A 26,269-nucleotide genomic window follows, 5' to 3' on the forward strand; every position below is an offset into this window, starting at 1 on the left:
CATAAGTTGCATGGACGGTTATCGGCTCTTTGGAAAACTATTTCGGTAACCAATTCGCAGTAACGGAGGACAAAATCGATGGCCTTAAGTCAATACGAGAACGTTGAGGAAATGGAAAAGAGAACGGTATCGAGAACGGTAATTGGGCAACAAGTGCCCCTGGGTTGGCCATCAAGTCGAAAATGGGAAGAAAATCTGGAAGACAAAAGTCTACATAAATTCCGCACAACTAGGTTACGGACAAGAAAGCGTTGCGGCAGTGACCACCTTGAGGTCATAGGTATCGTTATCGCTTGTGATAAGTCCGAAGAGGAACTCGCTATCGTCAGCTCATGGTGATGGTCGGGAAAGACCGTGAAAGGAGGAAAGTAAACAAACAGTCGCCGACAGTGTAAAGCGACGAAAAGTGGAGTCATAGACTCCATAATTAACACTGTGCTGGGGGCAGGCTTCAGTGGAGTTCGACTTGCAGCCTGCCGGTATTTTGCCGCCAACTCAAATGTTTGGAGCTACCTCTACGGCCAACACGGTCACAACTCCAGGCACCGCGTGTCTACAATACCTTTTACAACCACATTTTCTTAGAAAACCGTCACCATGTCGAGACGGGATTTCCTTAGCCAGCCCGCACCCGAGAACTACGTCGCCGGTCTCGGTCGTGGTGCGACAGGTTTCACGACACGATCCGATCTTGGCCCCGCGCGCGAGGGTCCTAGTGAAGACCAGATCAAGGCGGCCGTCGCGAAGAGATCTGCGCAGCTGGGTCTTACTGAGGCCAAGGACGACGACAACGAAGACGATGGTCGATATCAGGATCCCGACAACGAAGTTGGTTTGTTTGCCGGCGGCATCTACGAGAAGGACGACGAAGAGGCAGACCGGATATGGAAAGAGGTAGACGACAGAATGGCAAAGCGGCGACAGAAGCAAAGGTTAGTTATCACCTCCTATACCTCACTTGACATCTACATCCATTCACAAGCCGCCCCTTCCCTGCCACAATACACTCTCCCAGTCAAGCAAGCATGTGGTTTATCGGTCAAGATAGATGAAAAGCAGAGTACCGACCAGAAATCGCATTTTCACAGGGAAGCACGAGAAGAAGCCGAACGACAAGAATACGAACGAAAGAACCCAAAGATCCAACAGCAATTTGCCGGCCTTAAACGAGCGCTCGAGACGGTTACCGACGAAGAATGGGCGAACCTACCAGACCCCAAGGACCTTACCGGCCGGACCAAGAGGGCACGCCAGGCCCGCATGGAACGCTTCTACGCCGTTCCCGACAGTGTCCTAGCTGCCGCGAGAGATGCCGGCCAATTCGGAACCACCGTTGCAGAAGACGGCACCGCTACCGAGGGCGTCAACAAGGATGGCGCAGTTACAGATTTCGCGAAGATTGGCGCGGCCCGCGACAAGGTGTTGAGGGCGCGTTTGGAACAGCAATCACAGTCAAGTACCGTGGCAACGGCGGGAAGCGCGACAAGTATCGACCCCAAGGGCTACTTGACCTCCTTGTCGAGCATGCAGGGTGCGGAACAGAGCATTGGCGACATTGAACAGTTCCGGAAGATGCTTAAGTCAGCTGTCGACTCGAACCCGAAACAGGCAGCCAGTTGGATTGCTGCGGCTAGATTGGAGATTGCGGCTGGAAAGCCTGGTGCTGCCCGTAGCTTAATCGCAAAGGGCTGCGAACACTGTCCCAAGAGCGAGGATATCTGGCTGGAAAACATTCATCTGAACGATAACCGGAACGCCAAGGTCATTGCGGCACAGGCTATTCAGGCAAACCCACACTCAGTCAAGCTATGGGTGGAGGCTATGAAGTTGGAGAATGATCCAAGGTCAAAGAAGAAGGTCATCAGGAGAGCTCTCGATCATAACCAGGAGTCCGAAGCACTATGGAAGGAGGCTGTCAACCTGGAGGAGGACGTCGAAGATGCCCGCATTCTACTAGCTAAGGCGACCGAGCTCATCCCGGAGTCGCTCGACCTCTGGTTGGCACTGGCCCGTCTCGAGACCCCGGAAAACGCCCGGAAGGTTCTCAACAAGGCCGTCAAGAAGCTTCCCAACTCGCATGAACTCTGGATTGCCGCCGCGCGCTTGGAAGAACAGCTAGGCGAAGGCAAGAGGCGCCCAGTGATGAAGAACGCCGTCAAGTTCCTCGCCAAGAAAAACGCCATGCCCAAGCGCGAGGAATGGATCGCCGAAGCGGAAAAGTGCGAAGAGGAAGGCGCCGTCATTACCTGCAGCAACATCATCGAGGAGACGCTCGGCTGGGGTCTAGACGAGGACGACGACCGCAAGGAGCTATGGATGGAAGATGCGCGTGCCTCCATCAACCGGGACAAATTCGCCACGGCGCGCGCCATCTACGCCTACGCCATCCGCGTCTTCCCCAACAGCAAATCCCTCTACACGGCCGCCATCGACCTGGAGCGCAACCACGGCAGCAAAGAAGACCTCTGGCACGCGCTCGAAAAGGCCGTCGAGGCCTGCCCCCACTACGAAGTCTTCTGGCTCATGCTCGCGCGCGAAAAGGCCGCCGACGCGGGCGTCGACGAAGCCCGTCTCGTCCTGGCCCGCGCCTTCAAGCAGAACCCCGACTCCGAAGACATCTGGCTCGCGGCCGTCAAGCTGGAAGCCGACAACGGCTTCATCGACAAGGCGCGCGAACTCCTCAAGACGGCGCGCCAAAACGCGCCCACCGACCGCGTCTGGATGCGTTCCGTTGCCTTCGAGCGCCAGCAGGGAGACAACGAAGCTGCCTTGGACTTGGTCCAACAAGCGCTTCCACTCTTCCCTGCCAAGCCCAAGCTCTGGATGATAAAGGGGCAAATCTACGAAGACCTCTCCCAACCTGGTCCTGCGCGCGAAGCTTATAGTACCGGCGTGCGCGCCGTTCCCTCCTCCATCCCGCTCTGGCTATTGTATTCCCGTCTAGAAGAAAAGGCCGGCAACGTGGTGAAAGCACGCTCGGTCCTCGACCGTGCCCGCCAAGCCGTGCCCAAGTCTCCGGAGCTCTGGACGGAACTCATCCGCGTCGAGCGGCGCGCCGGTAACCTCAACCAAGCCAAGTCGCTCATGGCGCAAGCGCTGCAGCAGATGCCCAAGAGCGGTTTGCTATGGGCCGAAAGGATTTTGAATCTTGAGCCGCGCACGCAGCGCAAGTCGTTGCTCGCAGAAGCCGTCAAGAAGGTGGAAGACGACCCGATTTTGTTAGTAACTGCCGCGCGAATCTTGTGGGCGGAACGCAAGCTTGACAGGGCGCAGAACTGGTTCGAGAAGGCGCTGTTGCTGGATCGCGATGTGGGCGATACGTGGGCGTGGTATTACAAGTTCTTGGTGCAGCATGGGACGGAGGAGAAGAGGGCGGATTTGGTGGCCAAGTGTGTTCTTAACGATCCTAGGCATGGTGAAGAGTGGACGCGAGTGGCCAAGGATCCGAGGAATGCGGGGAAGAAGACGGACGAGGTGTTGAAGATGGTTGCGGAGACGTTGTCTTAGGATGGCTCGATGGCAATAGGGAGAGTTTGTGTGATGTTAATGCGGTGTTGTTTATGATGGGTTGGGCGGGCAGCTCTGGAATGAGTAAATACTCTAGAGCACAAATATCCATTCGATGAGTCATAGTCTGAAAGCACTGGAAGGTGAAGAATATCGAGGGGCTATTGTTAACTTTATAATGTTCGACGTGGTGTTGAGGCTGGAAGCGTGATCTGTCAGCACTGGACCAGGTGGACATTTTATAGAGCAGCGCAAAGAACAATTGATTCAGTCACAGTCCAAGTCAACAAATATCACCGCCATTGGATTGTGTTTGTTTTGTTTGGCAGTGGTTCGCATTATTCGAATTAACTTCCTTCTTAAACTAAATGTTCCTAGAAAGAAGTCCTAGAAAACCCCATGGTAGGAAACCCTAAACCGAGTAAGTTCCAACCCGGAACTGAACTCGCTTTCATTCATGATATCATAAACCCTTCATCATTATCAAAGCAAGAGTGAAAACGCCTGATATGCTTTCCTTCCTTCCTCCCGCGCACTTGTTGCTGTTGTGGCTTCGGCCGTTTACTCGAAGAAAAAAGTGTCGTCCGTTTACTTGGAGTTGCCGCTACCGAACCAGCCGGAAACGCCAGACTTGACCTCGGCAGCCTTCTGCTCCACGGTGCGGTCGAACTGGTCAACCCTCTTGAGCGCTTCGGCCTTGGTGTCCTTGGCGAGCGCTTCGGCTTGGGACTTGGTTGATGAGTAGGTCTTGTCTGCTTGGGAGACCTGTTTGCATTATCTCTGTCAGCGTCTGTTTACTTGCGGATGGCGGTTGTGGTTTGGTAGTGGATAGTAGGACACGTACAGCCTCATCAATCTTACTACCGATCTGCTTGCCGTACTCGGCGCCCTCTGAGCGAGCGTCGGTCTGCGAAGTGCGAGGGATCTCGGACTTGAGCTTGGCAGCGCCGCGGTGGAGGTCGGCTGTTTAAGAGTTGAGTTAGCTTCGTTGCGCGATTGTTGGGAATTGCGTGGTGGTGATGGTGACAGAAGAACGTACCCTCAAACTTCTTCTCAGCAGCGGAGGGGCTGCCGCCGGACTTCCAGATGTAGTAACCGCCGAGACCGACAACGCCGGCACCGAGCATGGGGAGAACGCGAGACTGAGACATTTTGGATGTTGTTGTGGTATTAAACTTTAGTTTGTGTAGGTTGTTGAGTGATTATCGCGATAGCTGGTTTTTCGAGTGATGGTTTGGTTGTGTTGTTGTTGTTGTGTTGTGATGTTGATGTGTGTAAGTGGTCTGGGTGAGGTGGACGACATTATATACTTGTATTACACATGCGGGCAGTACTCCAAAATGCATATGTCATCCTTCATGTTTCTATTTTCCCGTCCCGTCAACTTTCTCCAATTAATTCCAAGTTGGAGCTACTTCTTGCTTGCGTTCTTGCTTCAAGCGGCTGCTTGTGTCAAGCAAGCCGGCGGTGCCTTCCGTCCATCCACTTCATTCAATCATCAATTCATGACGTAGTGTCGCTCTGTCCCTGAGCGGGGCCGTTGATAGAATGGGGAAACGTGTGGATGCCAAGACCAGATTTGGACCCACTTGTACGGTTAAGGTAAGGGCAGGGATGTTGTTTCTGGCTTTCTGGCAGGCAATTGTTAACAGTTATGAATGCTACGTGTTGATTGATCAAAGAAATGAGACTCATGCGTTGTCCAGCAAAGCAATTTGGACGTCTGGAAATATTCGATACCCTTTAGGCTCAGCATCTCATGGGTGATTTACTGCCGCATTCGAAGAATCCATTCAACTGTCTTTGAGAACTTCAAGAATGCTTCTTCGAAAATGTTAATGCACGATACTCAGCCCTGAAGCTCACTGGAGCCACTGTGGACACCTGCCTAGCTAAATTACATCATTGGGTGGACGCGCTCGACTGAGCACATGAACCCAAAAGTTACAGGCCCTTTCGGTTGCGCTTGCTAGAGACTCTTGGTACCAGCCTCCAGAGTCTAGCCCAGCGTCTTGGAACATGTTATCGTGGCAGTGTGGCCTGACTGACTTCTCCTCACAGTTCCACGGGCAGTCGGCGTTCCAGTCGACCATCCAAACCTGCATCAATCCCGTCTGCAAGCCAAACGCCCTGCCTGGCTGCCTGCTTGCTTGCTGCCGTCCACTCTCGAACCCCTGGACCCCGAGTCTTCCATTGAGATCTACATGCTCCAATCCGGATGTCCGTGTCTATGAGCAGCAGGTAGACGAAAAAAGAAACACACGACGCTGACCCCAGAGAGAGAGCGCGTCTGGTCTCCACGGCGATTGGCACGACCCCTACGCCATTAGCCAGGTCCATCGGGTCAACCAAGTCCTTTGATGTCTTTGTCCTCGTCCACATTGTTACATACAGCTCGGCTATGTTGCTTGTTGTGACCGAGTAGCCATGCCCAAAATCCGTCGTCATAACCGTCGTTCATCTCGTCGCGTATCTCCGCCAAAAGATAGCGACTTCGACCATGAAATCACCTTGGTAAACAAGGAAGACGTCTCGCCAACCAGCTCCAGGGAATCTCTTGCGCACACAAACACAAACGGGGACACTCGAACAGCCCCAGAGCCTTCCGGTTCCCGCCGACAGAAACGGCTCTCCGTCTCTACCGACTCCCGATCCGGAGTAGAGGACGGAGATGCTACTCCACATCGCATCGAAACAAGCGAGGGTACCGCAATCGCAGACAATGACGTGAAGGCTACGGCACCGCCGGATGGTCCATCCGTCTACGTCCAACGTGAGTCCATCAACTCTATCCAACTTCACCAACTTTGACCTCGTACAGTCGAGTCACCGTCGGGTCCCATGACGATACTAACATCACCGAATCAGAACCCACTCCTGACCCTAACGAAGTCGAACGGAAACTATCCTTCCCATCCCTCAAGTCCAAGCCCTCCAAGGCTTCGAAGGTCTCTAGGGCCTCCCGCGAGACCAATGGCAGCACCCGTCGAAAATCCCTAACCACCCCCGAATCCGCCATCGACATCCTCTACGAAAACCAGCGGGGCGGTTTCCTCTGCGGCATACCCCTCTTCTCCTCCAAAGCTCTCGGCAACCTCGATCCGCCAGCGTGGACCAACTTTGCACACAAGGCCTCCCCAACAGACATCACCAACGCGCAGGTTCCCGATCCGTCCTGGGAGTGGGTGTGGGCCGAGTGGCACATAAACCATGAAAAGGACTACGCCGACGAAGAAGGGTGGGAGTACAGCTTTGCGTTCTGGAAGAAATTCTCATGGCACCGGCCAAAATGGTGGAACTCGTTCGTAAGAAGGAGGGCCTGGATACGAAAACGGGTGAAAAAGGCAGCCGGGTATGATGCTCTGCGTGAGGGACAGGACCCCTCCATGCTCAACCCGGAGTACTTCACTGTCCGGGCTTCGGCAGAAATGAACAGGGAGAGGAGCCGCAGTCGGAGCAAGAGCAGGACGCGCAGCAAGAGCCGCAGTCCCAGTCGGGCTAGCACGCTGATGAACTCGCGCCGGAGCCGGGCGAGTATGCGGAGTATTTCGGAGGCGCTTGATGAGAGGGATGAGATGGTGGAGGATATTGAGGATGTGGAACAGCTGCTTGCTGTGCTGAGGGAGTGCAGGATTGATCGGGAAAAGATCGAGGCGGTTGATAATTACCTGGCGCACGCCGATGACAACCTGGAAGGGCTGACAGGCGTTATGCACGATATCATGTCCATGTTCATCTTCCAAGCTTCGAGACGGACGCTCTTGGCGAGACTTACGGAGGTCTATGACAAGGCTGTCGAGGAGCGGGAGCGGAAGGAGAAGGAACAGGAAGAGAGGCAAGAGAAGGAAAAGAAGAACAAGGGCAAATCCGCCGAGGAGAATGCCACTTCTCCAACAGACGGAGCGATGTCCTCGCCAGGATCACCACCCCTCAGCCCCGAAGAACTCGAAGAGAAAAAGTCCCGACGAGAAGAGAACCTCCACCAGGCCGTTAAGAGAGCCGACGAGGAAGTTAGACGTCTTGAGTTCTGGAGCGATGTCAAGGAGATGGTCATTGAGGGAGAGACCAAGGGCGGCGTCGATACCGATAAGGGTTGGGATCCTAGCTGGCAGGGCGTGGATAATTCGGGACCAGCACAGCCACCAGCGCCGATGCATGAGGATGCTCAGTCGAAGTAGGCTGGCTACATCCTAATTCATAAGTCCGGAGGAAGAACAGACCCGGTAACAGTACCCTCGGGCATGATAACAAGAGGGGCGGAAGAAAGTTTGGACTAAACACACGTACACGAACAGGGTTTACGGACACAGTATTGTTTATACTTCATTTCTTTGGTTTTTTGCGGCGGTCGGTGTTGTGTTTTTAAAGGAAAAAGCATGCATGCGTTGCGTTTCGTCGTCGATAAGCATCACCTTTATATACTGTTTGGGTTGGCTGGGTTGTTGGATAGTTGGGTTTGGCTGGGAATGGGATGGCATGGGGTGTATTCGATTCTTTCTTCTTCTCCTATAGGTTTTCTTGGCATTCATTCATTATCCATCATGCATCAATATCATCCTCCTTCGCATTCGGTTCCATAACTGAGAGTGGCAGCTTGCAATGCTGCGTTGCGTGAAGTTTGGTGGTCTGTTGGACATATTATATCGCTTACACTGGTTTTCAGATTGTTCATATACCTCACTCAGGTCGATGACGGACCCAAGACATCAACACCTCCCTCGCATTGTTTCTTCGTTTCTTCTTAGCCCTTTATAAACACTTTTTCTACAGACAACAAACACATACGACCATACCCACTGGAAAACTCGGGATCCCGTCCGCTCTCCCATAGATAAGCCAGTGAGGGGTGGCTTATCTATGGGAGCGGGAGGGACAGGAAACGGGTCTTTTAATCATGTGGTAGGTCAAAAAACTGAAAGACCACCTCACATATCCATATCGTCGGACGGAGGCAAGACAGTGAGTAGGGAGCCGGCGCTAAAAAGATGAATATAATCGGATGGGTTACGAGAAAAGTTGACCGTCCTGAAACTGCGGCTAGATTTTCCAAAATTGCACTCGGTCAGAAGACCATTCCTGGTTGGTTCCTAGTACCCTCGGCCCAGTTATGTGTAATGAATGGATAAGGTTCTACGAAGGAGACAAAACTAGCTCGCATCGCGAGGAAGACTTGCTCGAGTCTGTTTGTACGACACCCATGCGTCGCCTGCGCCCCCTGAGGCGTTACCCTACGCTGTCAGCATTAGCCACGTAGATGGCGCTGGAGCCGTCGACTAGGTGTCCATACTGTCAGAACATCTGGGTAGAGAGCCAATCCTGTAGACCCGTGACGGAAAGCTACGACCCAACCCAGGCAATTGATTTGGCGCCCTGAACCTTCCGGGTCCATGAATGCCCAGCCTCAAAAAAGAAATATCGTTTGGGTAATTGGCGTGTAATTGGGAGGAACCTGCCAGCCATCTCGCGCCTGACAAGGTGACAACACAGAGCCCTATGCTCCCTCATAACCTCGAGAAAACACAGTGTTCTAGTTTCTTTTCCTTGATTTGTCCTAGATGGCAGGGGAGAGGAATCCCCGGCACTTTCATAAATTCGATTTATTAATCATCAACCATAGCATCCTCACTGCAGTCAAGACGTTCCTTCCTCAAAGTTACGATGCGTCGACGACTGCGCTCGTTGTTCCAGACGCATTTCAAGCAACACGGAAATACAGAGGATAGGAAAGCTTCTAAGGACCAAGAGCAGTCTCGCCCTAGACCTCTGCTCGAGTTGCCGACGTCTACACAGCACACTCCCGTCACTCCCTCTACGTCCTCCCTCCCCCTCACGGCCGCTCTGGCTACCGGTTCTACCGACGTAGAGACGTCCACCTCACGGCTTCGAGTCGCTCCGGCTACCGGTTCCATCAACATAGAGACGTCCACCCCACGACCCCCAGCCGCTCCGGCTACTAGTTCTGCCAATACAGAGACGTCCGCCAGCACGGATGACACCACTACCAGCTTACCTGCACGACTCTGGGAGCGTGCCTATAACGAGCTTAAACAAGAAGAAGTCAAATTGGTGGACGCATATGAGAAGATACTGTCCCGACAGCTACAAAATGGCTCCAACTCAATGGTGCTCGAGTCTCAGCCGAACATCATCGCCCAAAACAACTCGGACAGGCACCGCCAAATGATTCAGCTTATCAATGCTGGTCTAGCCAAGACTGAGAGAGAAGCTAAAGTGAAAGAGAGCTGTGGTGAAGTTATGGACGTTGTTCTATCCGTTAAGAACATTATAAGTACGGCAATCCAGGCTGCGCCCCAAGCCGCGCTCGCTTGGACTGGCATTTGTATCGCTTTAGAGGTACGTTTATCTGGAGGATAATATTTCTCATGCTAACTTTTGCAGATGCTTGCCAACCCTATAAAAGCGACCGAAGCCAACCGCAAAGGGATCGACTACGTTATTAAGAGAATGGACTGGTACTGGAATTCGTCGAACAGCTTTCTCAAACCCACCAACATCAGCGAGCTCGATGGAATGAGAGGCGAATTGAAGATCCAAATTGTTGGCCTCTACAAGGCGTTCCTCTCTTACCAGATTAAGAGTGTTTGTGCTTATTATAGCAACCGCGGCCTAGCCTTTCTCCAAGATATAGTCAAGCTTGACGACTGGAATGCTTATTTGGCGGCTATTCAAGACGCTGAGAAGCGCTTTGACACAGACGCCAAAACATACATCACTCAGAAAGGAACATCTTATCTCGAGCAGCTCGTCAGCTATATAAGGCACCAAGAAATACAACAAATGTCAGAAAAGGGCCAGCAATGCCTGAAGCACTTACGCCTTACCAATCCTCGCGATGATAAAGCCCGCATCGAACGGACCAAAGGCGGCCTTTTGCGGGACTCATATCGTTGGGTCCTCAATAACGCTGACTTTCAACAATGGCGTGATGACCCACAGCACCGACTGCTCTGGATCAAGGGCGACCCCGGCAAAGGGAAGACTATGTTGCTGTGCGGTATTATCGATGAGCTGTACAGCATCATCAATGAGCTGGATCAAACCGATACTGACAACGCGCGCCACTGCAATGTGGCCTACTTCTTCTGCCAAGCTACCGACTCTCGCATCAACAAGGCAGCCGCTGTACTGCGCGGCCTAATCTACGTACTTAGTGACCAGCAGCCATCTATCCTCTCACACGTGCGCAGTGAGTACGACCGTGCAGGCGAAGGCCTCTTCAAAGATGCAAATACGTGGGACGCCCTGTCGAGAATCTTCACCAACATCCTACGACACCCAAGCCTCCGAACGACCTACCTAATCATCGATGCACTTGATGAGTGTGTTGAAGATCAGTTACAGCTTCTTGACTTCATTGCTCAGCAATCATCATCTGAATCTCGAGTCAAATGGATCATCTCAAGCCGTAATTGGCCGGAAATTGAGGAACGGTTGGAGAAAGCGGAAGATAAAGTGAAGGTCTCCCTGGAGCTAAATGCGGAATCCGTCGCGGCGGCTGTCAATGCATATATCCTGCACAAGGTGGATAACCTAGCAAGGCTGAAGAAGTATGATTCAACAACAAAAGAGACCGTTCAAGACTACCTGTGCTCCAACGCGCAGGACACGTTCCTCTGGGTGGCGTTGGTCTGCCAAGTACTTGCAGGCCCGGAGGTTAAGAAATGGCATACCAAAGAAATGCTACGCAAATTTCCGTCCGGACTGGATGCTCTATATGCGCGGATGAGAGAGAACATGAGCCGGTCCGAGGATTCTGATCTCTACAAGCGCATTCTTGCCGTTGCCGCAATTGTTCGTCGACCAGTAAACCTTCAAGAACTAACCACTCTCGTCGCGGTGCCTGATGTTATTTGCGGCGATCTTGAATCTCTAGAAGAGATTATAAGACTTTGCGGTTCATTTTTAACTGTACGAGAACAAACCGTCTATTTTGTTCATCAATCAGCCAAGGACTTTCTATTGGGCAATGCTTCTGATAAAGCTGGCAACGAAGCTTCTCAGGAGGCGTTTAAGTGGATTTTTCCTTCTGGGAAAGAAGATGTGAGCTACACCATCTCCTCAAGGTCACTTAAAGCCATGTCTACAACACTGCAACGCGATATATACAACTTAAGGGCACCGGGATTTCCGAGCGACGAGGTCGAAGTACCAGATCCGGACCCGCTAGCGACGGTGCGGTACTCGTGCGTCTACTGGGTTGATCACTTGTGTGACTCGGTTTCTGGCACGAACACAAAAAGGTATGATCCTTTACGGGATGAGAAGGTTGTCCATGAATTTCTTGAGACGAAGTACCTTTACTGGCTGGAAGCTCTAAGTCTACTCCAAGCTATGCCTGCGGGCGTTGTTGCTATTAGAAAACTCGAGGGCCTGCTAGTGAGTACAAGTCTAACCCCGCACTAGAAACTTGGTCTAATTAAAGATATAGGGAGGTAACAATCCATCGCAGTTATCTAAGCTTGTTTGGGATGCTTACCGGTTTGCTCTATCGAATAAGTCAATAATAGAGCAAGCTCCACTGCAGGCATACATCTCAGCGCTTGTATTTGCTCCAAGCGGTAGTTTGATAAAGAGGAATTTCAGGGCAGAAGAACCTGAATGGATTCGAACTAAGCCGGCTGTAGAATTGGATTGGAATGCCTGCCTCCAAACCCTCGAAGGCCATAGCGGCTCGGTTGACTCCGTGGCCTTCTCGCCGGATGGCTATGGCTTGGTAGGTAATTCAAAGAGCCATGGCTATAGCTTAGGACAAGATAAGTCTTGGATTACTTGCAACGGCCAGAACGTACTTTGGCTACCACCGAATTACCGACTGTTTCATTATAATGTTCAAAGATGGATAATATCCAATGGCTGCGCATCGGGACTGGTTTGGTTTATTAGCTTCTCACAAGACATATAATGTATTCCATGTCGTCTTTAATTCCTTTCTCTTTATTTCTTTTTTCTAGCGTGCCACCAGAAGGGTTTGGGAGGACAGGTAAATTTATAGGAATTCTGTAGATTCTGGTACCTTCTGCTGTTGTCAAGATGACATATGCCATTTTGAAGAAGCAAGACTATTCCATCCTTTGACTCTCCTTTTGCAGGTCCTGTGCGGTCCAGATGCTACGGGATTAACCGTGACTGCCCAGTTGTCACCGGGTTACCCTGTGATTGTCACAATGCACGTCCGCGCACACGGACTGGGCTTGTCTGGGCTCTTGCCCATATAGCCAGTCCTCCACGCACATCCTCCTTTTCTTTGTCACACGGACATTTGCCCCGCTGGGTTCCTGGCCACAAAGGCATCACGGGCAACGAGATTGCTGACGAGCTTGCTAAGGCAGGTGCTGAAGGGGGAGGTAGACAATGAAGGCTTGGCTACCCTTGCGCACCCAAGGCGGCTTGCTAAGAGGGAGGCGCGTACGGATTTCAAGGCATGGTGGGCCGCGAACAAGCCAGAGTCTTATGCAGACTACCGGCTGGGGGTCTCCCTCAAGCCTAACGACGAACTAAAAGAGTTGGACAGAAGGTCTTTACACACACCTCCTCGCGGCCAGATCTGGCCACGGTGATTTCAAGAACTATCATGAAAGGTTCGAGCAAGAGGACGCGCTGCGGACATGCTATTGTGGCAGCTGGAAGACCCCCTTTCACCCCTTCCACTGTAGGAAGGCATATGCGATTTCCCCAGTCACAGGCGAAGCAGCTACGCGGGAGAATCTCTCCCTTGCTATTGGAATTTACTGGCAGCGCTTCATCGCTAGGATCCAGACCTTGCACTTCTTTTCATGGACTTGCACGAGAAAGGCATGGCGCCAGTCACTCTGGCAACAGCACATTGACAACGGGGGCATCGCTGACAACCTTACGGGGTTTTTACGGAGTGAAGGGGTGGAGGTTGGCCACGGCCACGACATCGAGAGGGTTACGGTGGACTTGGACAGGCTAGTTCACCGTGCAAGGAGACGGGAGGAGGCTTTGCAGGAGGAGGAGAGTGAGAGCGTGAGCGGAGAGGAGTGATTTTGCCCTTTCTTATTTCTTTTCCTTTGTTCTACAGGTCCCGCCATATACTAGCGGCTCGCTCACTGGGCGATTCGATTGGAGGTGTTGGGCCGCATTTACGCTACGGACAACACATGATTTACACTGGCAATAGACCTCGGGTTGCCCTCGGATTAATGGTTTTGGTGGTCAATTTTTGTACGCTAGATTCACCGATATTGCACGTCTCATGCCCTACGGGAGGCGGAAGTAGATGTAAAAAATAACAAGCAAACAAACAAACGCGACAAGGCTCGATACGTACTTCAAGGACGTACCAATTCCCTTTGGCATAAGAAGGCCTTGAAGTCTAACCCTCTCTTGGAGGTTGAGAAGATCATCAAGGCCTTCGAGACCAAAGCAGATCAGCTCAATTGAACTCTTTGTTCCAAGCCCAGAATACTACCCTTGTCACATGGCCACACGTAGATAAGGACCAACAGAAGGAAGGGTCACGTGGAATAAGACAATCTAAGTTCCTCAGTCGTCCCTTTATACCTCCTCGCCCTCTGCGAGATATCTGGCTCCGGTGGTTCACGAAGTCGTGAACCCCCTTTAGGGTGTTGACTCGACTCGTGAGCCTGTGCCTGCCGCTTCCCCTGTCATGATTACACGACCCAGCCCTTCGGTGGCTTGGTTGGCCCGTGTCCGTCGCCTATCAGTTCGTAACAGTGTTGGATTTGGCGTTTGATTGATTCAATTTCGCTCTTAAGCACCTCAATTTTGAAACGGCTGGAATCAAGAACGGAAGAAAGGACGATGGTTGTATGTAGTGGGAAGATGGGGAGATTGTGTTGATGTGAAGAGAGTGAAGCAAAGAATCCAACGACAAGGCTTGACAAACTTGCAAATGTCGCTCCTACCTTCTACAACTAGAATAACAACCAAACCACTCTTTTCATCGCATTTCTTCCCCCACAACAATAATCTCTAGAGCTTGCTGATGATCTCATAATAAGCTGCTATGATAGGCTTGTAGAGTTGGTCTGGCTCTCCTGCAGGGGCTCCAATGTTTACACTTGCATCTTTGCCGTAAGGAAAAAGAATTTTCCTGATCCTCATACAAAAGCGGTTCCAAAACTTTTAAGCTTCTCTGGAAACTCCTCCAGCACCATTCTAAAAGTAACGGACATGTCGCCTTCCTTATTCATAGCAATCTGACTGAAACTTCCGGTCTCCCATCATTGAAAAATGCTCTCCTGAGGCGCCTTCTTGTTGCACGCCGCCCTCATCATCGCCTGCACCATGTCCTTGAACAGCTCCGTCTTGACCTCTGTTACCAACTCCTGTCTCAGTTCGGCCATCAGTTTCTCTTTGATCTCCCGCCGCATCTCCTCCATCGTCGTCCTACATGTCGGCCCACAACTGCGACTGCTGCTCCTCCGTCTTCTCCATCACAAGCTCCTGCGCCTCGCCAAACAATTTGTCTTCCAATTCCCATCACACATCATCCATTTCCTGGTCGATTTTACCCTCCACATGACCGATGATGTGCTCCGCTTCCTCCGTATTGTATCGACATGAAGTGTGATCACATGCGGGTCATGCCCTTTGCTCCGGAGGCACCTTCTCAGTTCTTTCTGACAGCAAGGTCTAGGTCAAAATTAACCACCCGTTCTATCGCCTTTCTCCCTATCTGTTGTAATCTCTATAGCTCGCTGATGGTCTCATCATAAGCTGCTATGATAGGTCTGTAGAGCTGCTCTGGATCTCTTTCGGGGGTTCCGATAATGATTCCTTTTTCGTGATAAGGAAAAAGAATATCCCTAATCTTCCAACAAAGCGGTTCCAAAACTTTGAGCTTCTCTGGAAACTCCTCCAGAATCCTTCTAAAAGTACCGGACATGTCGCCTTCCTTCGCTCTAGCAATCTGACTGAAACTTCCGATCTCCCATTGCTGAAAAACGCTCTCCTGAGGCGCCTTCTTGTTGCCGGAAAATCCGTTATGCCATGACTGGCGCCCACACATCCAAAGAAGGACATAGAAAAACGATTCGAGGTCATGACGATATGTGTGGTCGATGTTGCGCAATACTTCAATCGCCATGAACTGGATCGTGCCAGTTATTTGTCGCGCTCCGCTTGGGCCGCTATTTTGTGCTTTAGCCATGTCAAGGTCGATCAGCATGCCCTTGAAGCCATCTGCTGTTTCAGGGTCCGTGATGATGATGTTGTTTGGAGAGATATCGCGATGGAGAATGTTGCCAGTGACGAAGAGAGATTGGTGCGCCTTGATCGCATCTCGCATTGATTCTAACAGTTGCTTGATATCAGTAAACTCGCTGATGACGCGACCGGCAGGTGAGATGACGAGGCAGGAATAGATCCGATCCTCCCACAGGTCCTCGCTAGGCGCAGATAGGGCCGGCTTGGTCTTGCTTGTCGACGACGACGGCTGGGTGCTCAGCTTTCGATTTAGCTTCTGGCTATCGGATCGCTGCCTCTTATTAGATCCGGATACGGTGTCGGTGGCGCTAGATGACGACTTGCGCTTATTGCCCGATATACTAGTGCTTGTTGAAGCCAATGAAGGGTCGTCCGCCCCGTTCTGAAACCGGTGAGCCGTTGGGAACTTCAGTTTCTTCCGTATTTCTGCAATGGTAGCGATTCGATGATGCGCTACTATTCCAGCTACCCCTTTAACACCCTTTTCCTTTGCTTGCGTTAGGTGGTCTACCTCCGCCGTCCGTTTACCCGATGCCCAAGCGAATTTGACAACGCTGTTGTTTTCGGTCGTATAACAGGTAGTTCCGCGACTTACAATGGCCTTCTGGCTATACATCGCCCTATCCAACCTGATCCTCGTTGCTTGACCGCCTGTGTCGTTTAGCGTAATGTAGCGTTTTTTTTTTCCTCCCTCGATAACTCGCTCAATGAAGGTATCCAGGCCCATCGCCTTAGCATCCATCGTAGCATAGCCGACAAGAGCGCGCGCAAACATGTCCGTGTTTTGGTGAATATCGAAGAACCCGGAACTATACGCCCCAGCCCGATCGAAAATCCAGAGCTCCATCTTGGAGGCGCAGAGAAGGAAGGCGTGGACGAATCGACGGGTCGGCTGGTCGGCGAATACCTTGCGCACGTAGCGGGAGAGTTGCAGGAAATCCGTCTTAAACCTGCGTTCACTGTGTGACTTCTTTTGCTCCCCAACAACCAGAATGTTTTTGTATTCATGAAGGGTACCCGCTTCTGTAGTTGACGCTTGGAAGAATATATCCATCTGGTCTTTCCCTTCTTTAAACTGGTGGGCAGATGCGGTGGTATGGAGCTTGTTCGGTGCCCCGGCTAGGAAGCGCTCTTCCAGGGAGCAAAGCCATTCCCAGACCGGCTTTTCATCAGGAGTGGCCGGGAAGCCCGTCCATTTCGTTCCGTTATGCGCTGTCTTGATCTTCTCTAACATTGCCTTCTGTTCGTTGCGCCAGTTTTCGAGGTCGAAGAACTTGTCCAAAAAACCCCCTACACCGCGGAAGGTGCAGTTTTTGATCTCGTGGAACAGTTCCTTTTCCACCACCTCGCACGTTGCACTATCAGCAAGCCGATTCGAACTGGTCTTGACAGGCGTTCCTTTGAACGTAGACGGAACTGTGGGGCGAAGACGGGGAGTGCGGGGAGTCAAGGTGTCGAGGAGACTGAAGACGGCAGCCCAAATGGCAGTGTCGTTGGAGTTGTCGACGACAAGGCGGACGAGAGGGCGAAATGGGTCGAGGTTCGCTGTCTTCCCTCCTTGGACATTTTGTCGCAGGTCCAATAGTCTGAGTGCCACGCTACCGTTTCCATCAGAAGAGGGTAGTTTGAACGCTGCGGGAGACAAGACAAGCGCCCCTAAAAGGGATGCAATAGATTCCCGGTACGCATCGTCGGCTTCGTTGGCGTCGCGCAATTTATCTCGAACGCGGTCAAGTGAATCACCGAGCGGATGATCTGAAATGATCTCCTTCTGTTCTTCTGAAAGAGTCATTTTGAGAAAGGGCGTGCTGGGAATTGCTGATTGTGTGGGAAATGGATGGGCAATGAAGATGGTAAACAAACAATGCTGGTTATTGAAAGGAGAGTTGGAGTAAACAAAGACCCACTAATTATGGACCCAGACATTGGCGTGATAGACCACGTGATGCTGGAAACTATTGGGTTCCCTAGTTAGCTAGCTCAGGTCCGTGAATGAGATGTTCAGATTACTAATAAGAATAGGTGCAATTTTCACCAAAATCTGTTACGGTTCTGCACATGACATTAACACCACTGCAGTAGTCCAAAATAAGGTGATTGGGACCGCTAATATTGATGGAAGATGGCCAGAGGTGCCAGACTCACCTTTTGAAATCTGACAGGTTGCGGAGGCAGCGAAGAAAATCTCCGGACAGCAAGGCCAAGGAGTCATTGGAATCAATCAGTGGTGGTTCTCCCGAAAAAGACCCGAGTGCCTTGCGATTCAATGCAGGTTTGTTTGTTTTGGCATGTCGTAACCATTCATAGTAGTTAGCTTGCAACACGGTTGGCGCAGCCGCCAACATCTTTGTATACTAGTTAATGCATACGGGGCAAAGCTGCGGAACAGGAAGACGCCGAAGAACCAAACCACAATCAAACAAACCTGCATTGAATTAGGCACTTGCTCTTAATAAATAAATAAAATTTTTTAATTTTTTTTGGGAGAAGAGGGGAGGGGGAGAACCACTACTGATTGATTCAAATGATTCTTTAGCCTTACTGGGCTCTGCAGCTGCCTAAGTCCGGAGGTTTCCTTTGCTGCTCCCGCAACCTGTCAGTTTTCAAAAGGTGGAGTCTGGCACCTCTGGCCATCTTCCATCGAGATTAGCGGTCCCAATTACCTTATTTTGGACTAGTGCAGTGGTGTTAATACCATGTGCAGAACCGTAACAGATACACATTTTGGGCCACCAGATGTTCCGGGTAATAAACTCCATGGTTTTATCCATTCCCATGGAGCCAGCAACCTTGGTGTCATGCTCGGAGATGATGACTTCCATTTTCAGCGATTCTGGGACCCAGAGGCGGTTCTTCTGTGTGACGAACGGCAGTCTGATCTGCCTAAATGAGATAGCTGAAGGTAAACACTATCAGAGTCGTTCGGTGAAGCCAAAAGGTTCACAACAAGTATGCGCGTGGTACTGGTCTCAATGAACAATGGTGATAACTGTGATCTGTTGACTACTGTCGAACTATCTGACAATCTGAGTTCTCCCGTAGTCCCTTTATACCTGCTCGCCCTCTGCGAGATATCTGTTTCCGGATGCTCTTGTCGAGCCCCATAGGTCTATCTAGTGTGTGGTGGCTCACGATGGTATTTTGCTCATTGTGAGCGCTGCTCACTGTGAGCGTTGCTCGTCGTGAGCATTGCTCACCGTGAGCGCCTGTCCTGGTGAGCGCCCTTCCAGTGTTTCCCTGTTTCCTGCCCTGGTCCGAGGTTACACTATCTTATCGTAAGCGGGGCTGTCACATCCCAACAGCCTGGTTGGCCCGCGTAGTTGCTTAAGTTCGTAACATTCTGGTACAGCAGATCGTCGAGCTTCTCATAGTCTTTCTTGAGCTCCTCCTTGTTGTACTGCTCCATGTAGACCGTGTCTGATAGCCGTGCTTTCTTGAGACGTTGTGTGCAGTTATCGTTCCATCGAGGAGTCGAAGCCCTGGCATGCAGCTCTCAGCAATCGACTTGATGATACAAAGATAGGGTGTGATGAGAATAAGGCAACCAAGAATTGGGGGATGTCCTTTCTCCCTCTTCCTCCCTCTTCCTTCTTCTTCCTCCTTCTTCCTTACTCTTCCTCCCTTTTTTTCCCTCGCTCCTTCTTCCTCCTCCTTTCTTTACTTGCTCTTCCTCTAACTTGCTCATACCACTATGTTATGAAATGTCAGAATGGAAGTGAAAATGTGGGCTAATGCAGGCAGATGAAGGAGATAGGTTAAGACAGGTCCATAAAGGAGGTCGATTGTGATCAGTTTGTCGTAGTGGATCAGCAAACCGTGATCCAACAAGACAAGAGCGAGAGATTCCCTTGCCACGCTTTCATCTGCATACATATAACTACTGGGCCGAGGAGTACAAAGAACTAATTAGAAATAGTCTTCTGACGGAGTGCAATCTTGGTGTTACCTATGTAAAAGATCTAGCCGCAGTATCAGAACACCATGGTTATGACATGCCAGGATGGAAGGGAAGAGATAGGCTGATGTAGGCAGATGAAGAAGGTAGGTTAAGGCAGGTATATGATGGAGGTTATTGTGATTTATAAAATTACTAAACCGTGATCCAACAAGATAAGAGCGAGAGATTCCCTTGCCACGCTCGCATCTGCGCACACATAACTAGTTTGTATCGGCTGTCGATGCGCTGAGGTTGAAAGATGCAGCTCCACCGGACAAAATTCCTATAAATTTACCTGTCCTCCCAGACCCTTCTGGTGGCACGCTAGAAAAAAGAAATAAAGAGAAAGGAATTAAAGACGACATGGAATACATTATATATCTTATGAGAAGCCAATAAACCAAACCAGCCCCGATGCGCAGCCAATGGATATCATCCGTCCCTGGACATTATATACAACCAGTCGGTAATTCGGTGGTAGCCAGAGTACGTTCTGGCCGTTGTAAGTAATCCAAGACTTATCTTGTCCCAAGCTATAGCCATAGCTCTCTGAATTATCTAGTACAACTTGGCTTTTGGTAGTTTTTGTAAATATTTTAATACGTTCAACGTTGGTACATAGGTAGCGATTGGTAGGATCAAACGAGATATCGGTTATCCTAGTAGTAGTAGGGATCGTTTGGAGGCAGCTCCCCGACGCCGGATCCCAGATCTTGATCGTTTCGTCATCCGAACCGGACACAAGCCGCTGGCCATCTAGCGAGAAGGTCACGGAGTAAGCGGAGCCGCGATAGCCTTCTAGGGTCCGGAGGCATGCATTCCAATCTAATTCCACAGCCGGCTTAGTTCGAATCCATTCAGGTTCCTCTGCTCTGAAATTCCTCTTTATCAAGCTATTCCTTGGGGCAAATACAAGCGCTGATATGTATGCTTGAAGTGGAGCTTGCTCTATTATTGACTTATAAGCTAGAGCAAACCGGTAAGCATCCCAAACAAGCTTTGATAACTGCGACTGATCATTACCTCCCTATATCTTTAGTTAGACTAGTTCCTAGTGCGGAGTTAGACTTATACTTACTAGCAGGCCCTCGAGCTTTCTAATAGCAACAACGCCCGCAGGCATAGCTTGGAGTAGACTTAGAGCTTCCAGCCAGTAATTGAATAGACCGAACACGGTCAATTGATGGCTACGTCAAATGAAGCGATTCACGGATTGCACAGGTCAATGTCACAGGAGAAGCAGCGATTGGTAACAAAAGTTGAGTCAAAGAGAGCGAATGTCTCAATTTGTCATTTGCCCAAAATCCCCCGCCAATGTTTTTCTAAAAAGCATCTACATCAGAGAGTGAAACAGATAGATAGCTACCCTGCTGCTCTCAGCCCACTTTCACCTGTCACCACCCATGGGATGGTGAAGGGATCCAGTTGTCTGAGATTTAGGACTATGTACCTGGTAGGCTGTGTGCTCCTTGCACCAACAACCGAAGAAAGGTTTGTCATCAAATCGTTCGTAAAAAAACCACAGTCATACCAGTTCCGGCGCCAATCTTTTTCGCCTTGCGCGCCCCCTTTGAAAATTTTCTTTTCCAATCCGTTCCCGCACGCGCCAGTCGCCGTTCCGTCCTGTATCTTTGTGTGTGGTATCTTTCTAAGTGGTTGTCCCTCTGTCCCCTTTGTTGTGTGTTGTTCCTATGTTCCCTTGCCAAGAAAGAATTGACGTTGAAGAAGAAGAAAGCATGCAATAAAGGGGTGTGAAGGAAGAAAGGGTCATAAAAGTCATCATCGCCCTGCGAGGTCGTTCCGTCCTTTGTCCAAAAAGAGACGCTGGAGAAGATTCGCGTGAACCAATTTTTTGTCAATGCGCGGTAAACAAGTTTACGCGCCTGTGTGAGAAGCAAAAATGAGAAGAGTGCCTTGCTGTGAAGGCACTTGATAGTGTGACCAATCCTTTAGTCGGTGAAAGCCCATTCGACCTTCTTGCGGCCGTCGGTAAGGGCACCAAAGACGTCGAGGAAGGCCTTCTTGGAGACGTCGATGTCGTTGAAGGCGCATCCCATGCACTTGTCACGGACAGTGGCGGTAACAGACTTGCCGTTGGCCTTGATGACAACCTTCCTGTTGCAGTAGGGGTTGCCGTTGGATTGGGTACCCATCATCTCGTGGGAAAGGGCCACGATGTTTTCGGACTCGTCCAAGCCATTGTCATCGAAACCGCAGGCGCCCAAGCCGACATCGTAGTAGGTGAGGTCACCAGTGTGGGAGCTGCTAGTGGTGGAAGAAGACTCTATCTTGACAGTCTCGACGGCCGGTGGGGAGGCAACGGTGTTGGCGGCGGGCTGGACAACAGGGGCCGGGGCAGACGAGCTCTCCACAGGAGGAGGAGGAGGGGCAGGAGCCACGGTCTGAACCGGAGGGGCGGGCTGGCTAGAGCTGGTGATAGGAGCAGGAGCAGGAGCCTCAACCTTGGGAGAAGAGGCGGGAACCACTGGAACCACGGGCGCAGCGCTAGAGTGTGCCTGCGAAACGGAGGTGATGAGGGTTGAGGTGGCCTTTGGAGGAACGATCACCTGGGTGGTGGTCGCGTCAATGACCTTGGTGACGGTCTCATAGACGGTTTCGGTCACCCACTCCGTGACAAGGGCACGCTTGTTGTGGTGACCATGGTCCTTCTTCTGGTGGTTGTGGCCGTGGCGAGGCTGGGCAAGAGCAACTGAAGCCAAAAGGCTGATAATAACGGTGGCCGACTTCATGTTGATGATTGTTGAAGTTCGAAAAGGATTGTGATATGTCTCTCGTCAACGAGAAACTGATGGTTGTGTCTTGGTTGTCTTGGCTACCGTAAAGGGAGGGTATAGGTAGGCAGAAGGATCCTTGGGATTGTCCGTGCTGTATAAGCTGTTGGAATGTGAAGGATCGCCAATATCGAGGTTGATATTCAAGGAAGGTGATTCTCGTAGCCGGCTCGAGGAAGGAATGTACAGCTGATGTTCCCAAAAGGTTCGATCAGCAAAGAGCAGGGGAGCTTGTGAGTAGCGAAAAGATGAGATGGAGGAGGGAAAACGGGCGTGAACCTTTATAAGGAAAAGGACCAGTTCGATCTTAGGGCTGGGGGAAACAAAATGAAGGGGGGACGGGTGGTCCGGGCGAGTATGGCAACGCCTGGGATGGCCCAAAAAGGCTGATGATCCGGCTGGAGGCAAGCAATGCTCAGCCATTTCCCTTGTTTTTTTCTCACCCCTGCCCCTGCTTGGACGTCTGAATGCCTCCACGCGAGTGGGCCCCATCATCCCGAAGATGCCTAGCCAGGCCCGACTCGATCGTCCCAACCGAGTTGTCAAACAACCCCATTCACCACGTGTTTGATACCATCCAAAGCTCAATCAGTTGTTAGTGAAGTCCTTGTTTCGGCGACGAGGAGCAGACCGCTGGCTTGCCGAGTGCCAAACAGCATTGTGACAGTGCGGGCAATCAAACAAATCATCGTGGGCCGCGCCTTGGACAAAGGAATTGGCGGTTGCTTTCGACATGCTATCAAGCCCAACCGGAGACCTTGACCCTTGCTTTTACCCGATGTTTGCAGATATCCTGCATTTGTCCCACAAAGCTTCTTTGACGTGCCCGTGGTTTCGTAGGGCCGCGAAGAGTTACCGCTGATATTACCGCTGAGGAAGGGGAACCGCATCCAAGCCCAGCTCCTTCGACCCAAGACATGTAGCGACCTAACAAATCTCGCAATGTGGCGGCGTAGCATGGCACCAAAGAAGGTCAATGACGCTGAAATTGAAAAACTTGACCAGAAGCGACGCGGGAGACTTGGCCCTTGCAGCTGACCTGCAAGGCACTGACGCGGAACCAAAGCCGGGCCCCTGTTTTCTTGGTTCAGGAACAGCCAGGAACCAACTGAACCGGGATGATTCTAACCAATCATGATCCATGGCGATCCCGAGGCCTGGCTGGGCTCCTGCGCGCCGCTGAACACCTCCGGCGATCCGCCCCGCTCATCGAAAATTCTTTATTCTGCCGTGCTCCGCGTGCCTGGATGTCCTTGTCGCCCACAGGCCCGACAGCTTGTCAGACTGGGGCCGTCCGTCCCGTACGTTGTTCCACGGCGCATCGCTGGATGAGGGGAACTTGAAAGGCATTTGCAATGCCAAATACCGTGGCGCCCTGTGAGGAGTCGGCTGAGGACCGACGCGTGGTGGGACAATATGCCTTTAGTGCTTCACTGCTAATTGAAAGGAGAAGTATAAAAACGAAAAGTTGTTAGATTAAGGATGAACGACATGTTCGTCCGTATGGTGCGAACGGGCACGGATAGAGACGGAAGCAAAGATCCACGGTATAAATGTGCTGATGTGATAGAAAGCTGCAAGTATACCTACCCCCAAAGCATCGTCGATGTATTGCATACCGGTAGAGAAAAAGGCCCATTTGCGACTTGCCACAGTGGGACTTGGATAAAGAAAAAAGCCTCTTTGACAGGCCAAAAGCTTTTCGTAAAAGCAATGGTCACTCACCAATATGATGCCACAGACCTGCGGTTCTGAATAGAGATGCATACTCTTCCCCCTCCTTTTGGCCGGCCTCGGACGTCTGGCCTGGTTCCGCAAGCTCTCGGTTCAAAACGACTGGACGACCAGAATGATGTGATGAAGGTTGAGCAACCAAGGCTGACCGGTATCCGGTGTTCGATTTCCACAGTTGTTTGTCATGCATGCGAATAACTGATAAGATGTGGGGCATGTCGTTCTCGCAGTTGATATGCGGGCTCGGCAGGCTCGTCTTACGTTGGCGTCTCCAGAGGTCGGCAAGATGCACATTCGCCTTGCAATATGTATGGTGTCTTTGGACATGCAATGGTGCCTGTCATGGCCAGACTCTGGCAAAAACGTCGACTCCGCGTCCCACTTTGGTTGCCATCTTCGATTGATTGGAGATGTTTCTTTTCGACAAAATGCCTCTCTTGAATCCTTCAGGTGCGGGGCAGGCTTTTCTGAAGATCCTTCTTTGGCGATGCTGGCTGGACTTGGAGGTGCTGAAACTTGTTCATTTCTTATTTGCGGGTAATCGCGTACAGGAACAAGCCTTGTCTGGTGAACACGGGCTGGTCTTCGTCCTCAAGCTCGGTGATCTTGAAGGTCTTTCTGGCAGCCTTGAAAAACTGCATGTCTGCGCGGCGTCTCTTCTTGAAACAGAAGTAAACGGTGGCGTTGGGTTCAAGGGCCAATAGACCCTTCAGGGTCTGGAGGAGGAGCGGGAAGGCGGGTTCGAAGTAGACGCAATCAGCAGCCAGAATAGTATTGGGCTTGAGAGCAACGATTTCCGCTGGGAGTGGCTCGCCCCTATTTGCATCACAAGAGGTTGTCAGAATAAGCATGAGCGTAAGCATTCAGAACCCGAGCCCGAGTAACCCCATCCTGGTCGGGACCGTGGAAGAACAAGACTCCGATGTTGTGGAAAAGGCCACAGCAGGAGGGAGAGCGGGGAAAGCCGTCACACAGGACAGATTTGCTCACCAGTTGAGAATCATGGATTTGACCTTATCGTCGAGGCCATTCAGGGTGATGTTGTGTGCCATGAGCTCTTCCATCTCCAGTTGGTCTGTGATATACATGGGAGTTTCATAGCTGCAGGCTTTGGCGACTGCAAGCCCGACAAGGCCACCGCCGGCGCCAATCTCGAGTCTGGGGGAGATATGTCAGTGTCATGCCATGTGGCTGTTGTTTTTCGTGGCTTCATGTTGGATGAAGAGCCGGCATAAAAGGCACCTACATCCGAGCCTTTTGCAGCTTATCAGCGTGGTAGCGCAGCATATGCTTGGCGAGGGTCATTCCGGCCGGCCAAAGTTGCCCTCCGCATCCTGTCCTTAAATCTTGGTGGAGCTTCAAAGGCTCTGGCAGGAGTCCATTAAAGTCAAGAGCCGTATCGGTAGCAGCTTTGTACTCTGGGAGAGGAGTGAAATCCTGGTCGAAGGCCAATGGATCAAACTCCGGTGACAATGATCGGGATCGGGCGCTCATAGTTGGTGTTTTTGATATTTTCTCTCGGGATAATGCTGACAGAGCAAATTTAATGATTCGAAGAAGTCGATGAAATTATGCCGACTGTTGTGTGTTTTTCAAGCGAAAGATGTTGTTGGGCAGAAATCGTTATCTGGTATCATCGTCGTCGTTGCCCTGCGGTGGTCTAGACGCTCGGGCAAGCGCACAAAAAGTCTCCACCAAAAATCCCCTCCCTTCCATTTTGCGGGGTTGCAGAGACACCACCGATAAGAACGAAGCTTTCGACATGACACAACGGGAAGGCACGATCATTGAGCAACCGAACAAGACGTTGACGGGACCATCGGGATTGTGGTCGCTCTTGCCATTATAGTCAAGAGTAGAATGAAGCCGGGCTTCTCCGCACCGGAATATTGTCGAGCCGCGCGAGCGTGATCGAGTGTCTCGCTTCCACCACCAGGGCACTTGGAGGAAATGCTCAACACCTCCGCTTGCATGCGACTGTCATTTGATCGGCGATATCTTGCATCAACACCAAGTGGCCTCTCAACCTTGATGCTCGAATTCAACTTCGATCATGACATTTCCGTCTTTACCTAATTCCCCCTCG

The 26,269-nt window shown here is 51.2% G+C and overlaps 7 protein-coding genes across 7 annotated transcripts; 3 read left to right on the plus strand and 4 right to left on the minus strand.

Moving 5' to 3' along the window:
- The first annotated feature begins 469 nt into the window (after positions 1 to 469).
- SMAC4_06522 (uncharacterized protein) lies at positions 470 to 3,825 on the plus strand. The gene is made up of 2 exons (XM_066090465.1): positions 470 to 932; positions 1,089 to 3,825. The coding sequence occupies exons 1-2, from the start codon at positions 598 to 600 to the stop codon at positions 3,505 to 3,507; spliced, it is 2,754 nt and encodes a 917-aa protein (XP_065946140.1). The 5' UTR covers positions 470 to 597; the 3' UTR covers positions 3,508 to 3,825.
- A 6-nt stretch (positions 3,826 to 3,831) lies between these two features.
- Positions 3,832 to 4,985, minus strand: SMAC4_06521 (uncharacterized protein). Its single transcript, XM_003345919.2, has 3 exons — positions 4,547 to 4,985; positions 4,352 to 4,470; positions 3,832 to 4,272 (listed from the first exon to the last, which is right to left on the minus strand). The coding sequence occupies exons 1-3, from the start codon at positions 4,656 to 4,658 to the stop codon at positions 4,096 to 4,098; spliced, it is 408 nt and encodes a 135-aa protein (XP_003345967.1). The 5' UTR covers positions 4,659 to 4,985; the 3' UTR covers positions 3,832 to 4,095.
- A 319-nt stretch (positions 4,986 to 5,304) lies between these two features.
- On the plus strand, positions 5,305 to 8,100 carry SMAC4_06520 (uncharacterized protein). The gene is made up of 2 exons (XM_003345918.2): positions 5,305 to 6,280; positions 6,376 to 8,100. Exons 1-2 carry the CDS (start codon positions 5,935 to 5,937, stop codon positions 7,683 to 7,685), a joined length of 1,656 nt encoding a protein of 551 aa, XP_003345966.1. The 5' UTR covers positions 5,305 to 5,934; the 3' UTR covers positions 7,686 to 8,100.
- A 974-nt stretch (positions 8,101 to 9,074) lies between these two features.
- Positions 9,075 to 11,931, plus strand: SMAC4_13262 (uncharacterized protein). Its single transcript, XM_066091341.1, has 3 exons — positions 9,075 to 9,861; positions 9,907 to 10,522; positions 10,545 to 11,931. The coding sequence occupies exons 1-3, from the start codon at positions 9,166 to 9,168 to the stop codon at positions 10,664 to 10,666; spliced, it is 1,434 nt and encodes a 477-aa protein (XP_065946141.1). The 5' UTR covers positions 9,075 to 9,165; the 3' UTR covers positions 10,667 to 11,931.
- A 3,155-nt stretch (positions 11,932 to 15,086) lies between these two features.
- Positions 15,087 to 16,403, minus strand: SMAC4_13263 (uncharacterized protein). The gene has a single exon (XM_066091342.1). The coding sequence runs from the start codon at positions 16,334 to 16,336 to the stop codon at positions 15,203 to 15,205; it is 1,134 nt and encodes a 377-aa protein (XP_065946142.1). The 5' UTR covers positions 16,337 to 16,403; the 3' UTR covers positions 15,087 to 15,202.
- A 4,520-nt stretch (positions 16,404 to 20,923) lies between these two features.
- On the minus strand, positions 20,924 to 22,682 carry SMAC4_06519 (uncharacterized protein). The gene has a single exon (XM_003345917.2). It carries the CDS (start codon positions 22,405 to 22,407, stop codon positions 21,607 to 21,609), a length of 801 nt encoding a protein of 266 aa, XP_003345965.1. The 5' UTR covers positions 22,408 to 22,682; the 3' UTR covers positions 20,924 to 21,606.
- Positions 22,683 to 23,851: 1,169 nt separating this feature from the next.
- Positions 23,852 to 25,747, minus strand: SMAC4_06518 (uncharacterized protein). The gene is made up of 3 exons (XM_003345916.2): positions 25,430 to 25,747; positions 25,174 to 25,341; positions 23,852 to 24,999 (listed from the first exon to the last, which is right to left on the minus strand). The coding sequence occupies exons 1-3, from the start codon at positions 25,675 to 25,677 to the stop codon at positions 24,711 to 24,713; spliced, it is 705 nt and encodes a 234-aa protein (XP_003345964.1). The 5' UTR covers positions 25,678 to 25,747; the 3' UTR covers positions 23,852 to 24,710.
- Between the last annotated feature and the right edge of the window lie 522 nt (positions 25,748 to 26,269).

This window comes from Sordaria macrospora, chromosome 2 (genome assembly GCF_033870435.1).
Source record: "Sordaria macrospora chromosome 2, complete sequence".
NCBI lineage: Eukaryota > Fungi > Ascomycota > Sordariomycetes > Sordariales > Sordariaceae > Sordaria > Sordaria macrospora.

What these genes read in the sequence shown, in the direction of transcription:
- SMAC4_13262 (XM_066091341.1), top strand. Translation starts at nt 9,166, where the DNA reads ATGCGTCGACGACTGCGCTCGTTGTTCCAGACGCATTTCAAGCAACAC. An exon ending in GCATTTGTATCGCTTTAGAG is followed by an intron (nt 9,862 to 9,906) that starts GTACGTTTATCT and finishes TAACTTTTGCAG; the next exon opens with ATGCTTGCCAACCCTATAAA.
- SMAC4_06521 (XM_003345919.2), bottom strand. Translation starts at nt 4,658, where the DNA reads ATGTCTCAGTCTCGCGTTCTCCCCATGCTCGGTGCCGGCGTTGTCGGT. An exon ending in TGCTGAGAAGAAGTTTGAGG is followed by an intron (nt 4,471 to 4,546) that starts GTACGTTCTTCT and finishes ACTCTTAAACAG; the next exon opens with CCGACCTCCACCGCGGCGCT. An exon ending in GTAGTAAGATTGATGAGGCT is followed by an intron (nt 4,273 to 4,351) that starts GTACGTGTCCTA and finishes TAATGCAAACAG; the next exon opens with GTCTCCCAAGCAGACAAGAC.
- SMAC4_06519 (XM_003345917.2), bottom strand. Translation starts at nt 22,407, where the DNA reads ATGAAGTCGGCCACCGTTATTATCAGCCTTTTGGCTTCAGTTGCTCTT.
- SMAC4_06522 (XM_066090465.1), top strand. Translation starts at nt 598, where the DNA reads ATGTCGAGACGGGATTTCCTTAGCCAGCCCGCACCCGAGAACTACGTC. An exon ending in AAGCGGCGACAGAAGCAAAG is followed by an intron (nt 933 to 1,088) that starts GTTAGTTATCAC and finishes GCATTTTCACAG; the next exon opens with GGAAGCACGAGAAGAAGCCG.
- SMAC4_13263 (XM_066091342.1), bottom strand. Translation starts at nt 16,336, where the DNA reads ATGTATAGCCAGAAGGCCATTGTAAGTCGCGGAACTACCTGTTATACG.
- SMAC4_06518 (XM_003345916.2), bottom strand. Translation starts at nt 25,677, where the DNA reads ATGAGCGCCCGATCCCGATCATTGTCACCGGAGTTTGATCCATTGGCC. An exon ending in AAGCTGCAAAAGGCTCGGAT is followed by an intron (nt 25,342 to 25,429) that starts GTAGGTGCCTTT and finishes TATCTCCCCCAG; the next exon opens with ACTCGAGATTGGCGCCGGCG. An exon ending in AAATCCATGATTCTCAACTG is followed by an intron (nt 25,000 to 25,173) that starts GTGAGCAAATCT and finishes TGATGCAAATAG; the next exon opens with GGGCGAGCCACTCCCAGCGG.
- SMAC4_06520 (XM_003345918.2), top strand. Translation starts at nt 5,935, where the DNA reads ATGCCCAAAATCCGTCGTCATAACCGTCGTTCATCTCGTCGCGTATCT. An exon ending in TCCATCCGTCTACGTCCAAC is followed by an intron (nt 6,281 to 6,375) that starts GTGAGTCCATCA and finishes TCACCGAATCAG; the next exon opens with AACCCACTCCTGACCCTAAC.